General features: G+C 31.5%; 1 protein-coding gene across 1 annotated transcript in view; it reads left to right on the forward strand.

Annotated features, from left to right (window-relative positions):
- The window catches only part of LOC117123623 (aqualysin-1-like), a 6508-nt gene extending 3393 nt beyond the window's left edge, over window positions 1-3115 (forward strand). The window contains exons 3-6 of the mRNA XM_033269624.1: window positions 412-550; window positions 931-1115; window positions 1417-1588; window positions 2134-3115. Coding sequence (XP_033125515.1) covers window positions 412-550; window positions 931-1115; window positions 1417-1588; window positions 2134-2273 — 636 coding nt within the window. The 3' untranslated portion in view covers window positions 2274-3115. The remainder of the gene's footprint in view (window positions 1-411; window positions 551-930; window positions 1116-1416; window positions 1589-2133) is intronic.
- The last annotated feature ends 3912 nt before the right edge of the window (window positions 3116-7027 follow it).

The following is a 7027-nucleotide window of genomic DNA, read 5'->3' on the forward strand; positions in this document are numbered from 1 at the left end:
GTACACTCGGCAGGTGGAAAACGGCGCCGCGAGCACCCCTACTAGGGATGGATACGTGCGCCTAACAAAATGACATTATTATTATTATTATTATTATTATTATTATTATTATTATTATTATTATTATTCTTATGTAACGGTGGCACAAGTTTTTTAGATCCAGCCGTACGCGGCGCCCCATTGTTTGTATTCCCACTATGCATTTCGGTCGAACAGTTTTTCTTTTCTGTGGAGAACTTTATCTTGTGTTTCTAGTATCTCTGATAATATACAAAAGGAATAAATCCTTTAGGCCTATATAGAAATTTTGGACTTTTTCTGTTTGTAAAAATATACAAACCAACGTGACGCTCGCGGCTCGCACGTAATAAGTTAAAATATTTATATGAAATAATATTTTGAATTATTTAGGAAGACTGTAACGGCCACGGAACACATTGTGCTGGTACTATTGGTAGCGCTACCTACGGAATCGCTACCGGTGCAATGCTTCATGGTGTGACGGTACTCGGTTGTTCTGGTGCGGGTTCAGTGTCAGATATCATTGCTGGTAAGAAAGAATTTCTAGAAAATACTCGAAATATATTTGAAACGTTTCTTTATATAATATAGGCCTACATTGTGTAGAATTTTATTTTGGATGGAAGAAAACATCGGCTTCTGACCATACAAGTTTAAATTGAATAGACCAATATGTTCACGAATCTCACTATCATTATCATCATTATTTTCTTCATCGTCATTCGTTATCATCATCATCATAATCGTTATTCTTTATCATATCATTTCTCATTATTTTATTAATTGTTGTTTTTTAATTAATCAATAGATTATAGGGCGCATGATACAGCTGTCTCTACGCTTTTATTATCTACAATAAGTCTAATTGATAAATGCAGTTACTGTGAATCTTTTCAACTGTTATCGTAGGTTGTGAGTATGTCGTCATAAACGGTGAAAGACCCGCTGTTGCATCATTGTCACTTGGCGGGGGACCGTCTTCAGCTTTTGATGATGCTATCAGAGGAATGATTAACGTTAACATCACAGTCTCTGTCGCCGCTGGTAATGATAATAGCGATGCTTGTAACTACTCCCCAGCACGAGTTACAGAGGTAGGCCTCTCTAAAACAATTATGAATTAAACTATTTGAATTTAAAAAAAAAATTAATTAATTAATTAAAAATAATAATAATAATAATAATAATAATAATAATAATAATAATAATAATAATAATAATAATAATAATAATAATAATAATAATATACCTTATTATGGTTCAATTCACTGCCACATTGGAATTTGAATGCTAAAATAGCTATGGACTAATATTACTGCATTTAATGTTACTTGTTATTACTAAACCTGGATAATGAACGTACGTCATCAGTCAATAATATTCTTAATTAATTAGGCTATTACAGTTGGTGCCACTGAAAACACTGATGTTCGCTCCTACTTCTCTAACTATGGCGAATGTGTCAACATTTTCGCACCTGGAACTGACATCACCTCCACCTGGTACAAGAACAAACGTGCTACAAACACCCTCAGTGGCACATCAATGGCATGTCCTCACGTAGCTGGTGAGTGCAGCTAGAATGAAGCTAGTTAGGTGCCGAATAAGGGAGTTTTAGAGTGCTGTCTGAGAGCAGCATCATTTTCTTTGTAGTCTAACCCTAAAGCGACATTCACATCGGATCTGAACCGACATTCGGATCACGTTTCCGAATCGCTCAACGCTAGCATCCCTATTCTACATACCATGAAGGAATTAATTTAGAAAAATAAGTCCACCATGTAGATACATACTGACCCGAATTTTTTTAACAATGAGGATAATATCATTAGGCTATTAAAGTATTTATAATGTTATCATCGTCATTTTCATTATTATTATTATTATCATCATTATCATCATCTGACCTCATCATCATCATATCATTATTATCATTATGATTGTTATTATTATTATTATTATTATTGTTGTTGTTGTTATCATTATTATTAGTATTATTTATTATTATTATTATTATTATTATTATTATTATTATTATCGCTATGAAATCATTATATAAATAGCAAATGTTATTATTATATATATTATTTATATATTTGTTTTTTCTTTAAGGCATAGCCGCTCTGCATCTGGCGAATGATCCCTCAATGACGCCGAAGGAAGTAGCTAACAAGATCTATAATGATGCCACACCAGACATTATTCTTGATCCCGGCCAGGGTTCAAATAACCGTCTTGTTTACGCTGCATAAACAACGTTGTACAGAAATTGTAGACGTAATTAAAGATACTAAAACTTAAAATTTATATATCGCTTTAACATGTATAAAAAGATTAGATAAAACAGAATGAAATACTGAATAGAATAGGGGCCTATAGCTTATTCAGTGTTCTCCCTAGCATCATGGGCAAGCTTCATGGTAAGTGTCAAAGTCAACCATAGGTGCGACTAACACAGGGTATTTTTAATAATTAGGAGGCATTGAAAATGTCCTAAATTGCACTTTAAGACTATATAAAAACATCATGGAAGATGTTCTAAGTATCATGGCCAACTGTCAAGCATCATGGGGAAAGTCCCAAGCATCATGGTACCATAATGTTTCAACGTCCTGGGGAGAACACTGTTATTATAACAGTAAAATAAATTACAATGTTAAAACAATAGGTGTCACACAGTAAAAACCAATAAACAATTACCACCGTGTATTTATCTCTTAAGCCCTCTCTAGACTATCAAATTTTATTTGACAAAGAACCTGTGGCATGCCTAAATATGGTCATAGTGACATCACATCATGACCATATATAGTCACATCATGACCATATATAGGCACATCATGACTATATATGGGCATACAACTTTTTTTTTTTGGCAAATAAATTAAATGGTGTGGACAGGACCTTAAACTTCTTAATGTTACCGCAATTCACATTATAGAACAAAAATGCTTGATGTAAAAATTGACTAACTTTGCCAGTGTGTCGGTAAATGCATTATTCGTAGGTGACAAAATCAAATTATTTGCTCTAAAATACATAACCACCAAAAATTATAAATATGTATTTTGGGAATAAAATCATATTTAGGCTACTTTATTTCAATTTGTATACTACTTTACTGTTATTTATTTTAGCTCGATTCTTTTTAATATCATTGAATACCTGTCTCTTATACACATCTAGATGTGTATAAGAGACAGGGCCTACAGTATAAAATACAGCTCTGAGATATGGTTCCTACTGTACAATTTTTTATTTGGATTATTGTTATTAATAATATATTATAGTTTTGTAACAATTACTAATACTAGCATTATCATAAGTATAACCATGATTTTGTGTTAGTAATATCAATTATTTATAAACCATGAATATGCCTATATTGATGTACATATCTGCTTATGATAGGCTATTTACAATTCACTAACACATTATAGGCTATATTGCTGCCAATTTTGCTTATTGTTTTTTTGTTGTTTTTTTTTGTGATGTTTATTTTATTTTTATTTTTATTATTTTCTTTAATTTTATTTATTTGTTTGTTCTTTATACTGGGTTTCCTCTTCAGTAACAAATTACTGTTCTCCCAGAGGGCCCAGTTCACATAAAACAGTCCACGACAGGGGCCGGGTGAACCAGTACACCGGGGTAACCCCCTACTCATCTCGAAGGATGTACTGGGTTCTTTAAAGTGCACATGGGCATTTTAATCTTAGCTTATTATTTTTTACTATTTTGTAATTAATAATATTATTAAGATTATTTGTCAATATCTCTTTCATTTGATCTATCAATGTGTTTTATTGACGCTGCGTCGGCGAAGTTGTGTTTCAATGTGTGTTTTTGAAAATGAAATAAAAGAAAACAGAAAAAAATATATGCCTAATAATAATAATAATAAGCTAAGATTTTGCTAAGATGGTTTGATAAATCAGCTTAAGATATTTGCTTTAGGGACATCTTAACTAAATCCCGGGTCTAGGCCTAAGTAGCACATGTTGCTGTAAAACATCATTTTTAACTTGAAACGCAACTAGCCTTGCTCATGTAGTCCGAGTTACCATAACTTATAAACTCCAACACCAACTCCTTCGTCCGACTCCACGACTTTAGTTTGCCGATCCAAACAAATATATTTTGATAGCCAATCCAATTGTGGTCAAACATCACATGGGCGATCCTGTACCGTAGGATTTCCTGTACCGTAAGAACCTCACTCCAGGGATTTAATCCGGGACCCTGAACAAGGCTCTAGGCATCCCCATGTTTTAGACCCCGATAAGCATTGTTGGACCCCCTATCGATATTTTTCTCATTTTTTTTAATTTTACGAGAATTTTACTACAAAATCCTCAATTTAAGAGTCTATGTATAAATAAGAATATAGCATTGGAGTAATTTAACTGTCTGTTAATTGACAGGAAAACTATTTTGTCATTCATATATTTAATTGTAAGTTTGTAACTTACTTAAATATAATTATTCAGTTATGGAATTAAATTGTTTATCCTTCAGCAGAAAATGTATATTTAAATTGGACCTCATTGGATATGGGCTGGACTCCGGCATAAGAGGTGTTCCTGATGCTCATTACGGTAATTTTTACTTTTCTTGATCTCAATCCATTTGTTATATTGCTTATACATGTTGAGCATCGAATATATTCGATCAATCAATCAAAAAATATATCATGAAAAATGTTTGTATGAAGATTATTGATATAGTATTATGTTTATTGTTTGAATATACTGTATTTTTAAATATATATAATCATTTCTATCGAATAGTACACTTTTTATAAATTTTATTTACCCATGACAAACGGAATGCTAACATAGTTTAGTTTGCGCTATTGCGATCCAGTCCTACACAATGCCATGTATTTAATAATTCTCTAACCATTCCATGGTATGATGATACTATAAATAATTAATATTTAATATGATAATGCTGATATGATATGAATTGTGAAGTGATACTATGTTGTATCAGCGGCATTATCCATTGCGATAACTGAATACGATAATGTTTATGTTGGTACCGTATGCTCCCCAAAATCTTTTAAAATGGTAAAAAAATTGGAGGAGAAAAAAATAAAATTACATTCAAATGTAAAATCTGAGAGTGCCACTTCTGGCCATCTATAGGTGCCATAATCGAAGAGTTTATTACCGCTACCATGGTGGGGCTGAGGTGTGGGAACTCTTCATATGGCAAAGTCCCTCCCCGTGGACTCCCTGTATTTCAAACCTACTGGCTCTGCCTCTGTTTTTATTTGTATATTATGTTTTGATGATACTCCGTTATAATTCTTTCTCTGTTTCCTAATCTTTTGTCAATATTTTTCTATTCCAGTGATGTAGACAAAGAAGCCACAAATATCAGGAAAGGATGTCCGGACTCAATCGTGAAAGGGCAACAGAACTTACCAATTATTCATAGATAACCAATTATTGTGTCACTCATCAAGCTTCCTGCAAAAATTCTGGATATGAAATTAATTAAAATACTGTATAGTGTAAAGTTTATTTTTCAAATGTTTTCCTCTGCAATCATCTCAAATATAATGTTCAGAAATATGTAGTAATTCTTGTAGGCTTTATGTTTATTGATATTGTATTGTTATACTGCTAATGTATCTTATTAATACAGTAAGTAACCCCTTTGTAGTAAAGAATATAGACATGTAACATAATAAGACATAACGTTTAGAGAATTAAAGTCAGATTTATTGATTTTTGTAGGATGTACATGATATAGGCCTACAGTATATAAATAAACAATGTATGTATCAGAACTTGATCTCAATGCTTGAAAATAAATATCAAATGGAATTGTACATTTCTTCTTATCTTATTTAATGTCTATGTTTACTGTAATAAATTCAATAGCTAAAATATCCTTATTATAATAAGGTTATAAGCTTAAACCGAAAGTGAAGAATTGCTTTATCAGTATGTGCTACTTTATGTATTAAACTAGCAATTCTTTCGAAGACTCCCTCAACAAAAACATAAACCGGAAATGACGTGTTTGCTAAGCAACAAGCTCATGCATAATCATGATTATACAGTGCACCTGTTCTAATTAGACTAACAATAAAATCTTTTTGGCCGATTTTGTCAAAACTGAGCTAAAAGTTTTTATTGTTAGTCTAATGAGCACAGGTGTACTGAATATGCATGAGCTGTAGCCTAGCAACCGACGTTATTTCCTGTTTTGTAAAATTCGACAGCACCTCAATTGCTCTGAAAAGGTTTGTAATTTGTTGGTGTCATGTGAATATATTTGGAAAGAGTGTTTATAAGATATATTAGGCTGTAATAGTGCTATATTCGAATCGAAGTGATTATAATATATTTAATTCGATTATATACCGGTACTGATTAATAATCATGAAATATATAATATTATTATTAATGTAATTACGACAAAAGAAGTACACACAGTGATGTATTATAAATTACACTAGTTTACTTTCATTTCTTACATACTCGGAAATGTTACATCAGAACTGTATAAACGTAATATAAATATAATATAAAGATTCTAGTTTTATATAATATAATATATATAATGCTTAGGCCTAATTATATTTAAGTATGTAATATCGTTCGAGAATTATTGTTCGTTGTATAAGAAACATAATTGGCAAATTTTATTCAATTCCGGTGGTCCAGTGATATAAATCCTAATAAATATCCAGCATGTAACAAGGTTTGGGTTCCGTCCTGGTGAACTTGGTATTCATGGTCACTTTGCAACAATTCGTGAAATGGAGTGTCAAATACTGTAACACAACAAAAAATATAAAGTGTAATCAATGGCAGCTACCTAATATGCACACAAACTTTTTTATTTGCTAAAAACATTAACATAAACAATGAATAACAATAAACTGTAATCTAATACCTGCCAAATATGTAATATAATTAAACAATCATCTCAGTTTATTTGTATATATATATATATATACATATATATATATATATATGTATATATA

The sequence above is a fragment of the Anneissia japonica genome, unplaced genomic scaffold, assembly GCF_011630105.1.
Source record: "Anneissia japonica isolate Jap-2015-1 unplaced genomic scaffold, ASM1163010v1 scaffold287714_len2871179_cov188, whole genome shotgun sequence".
NCBI lineage: Eukaryota > Metazoa > Echinodermata > Crinoidea > Comatulida > Comatulidae > Anneissia > Anneissia japonica.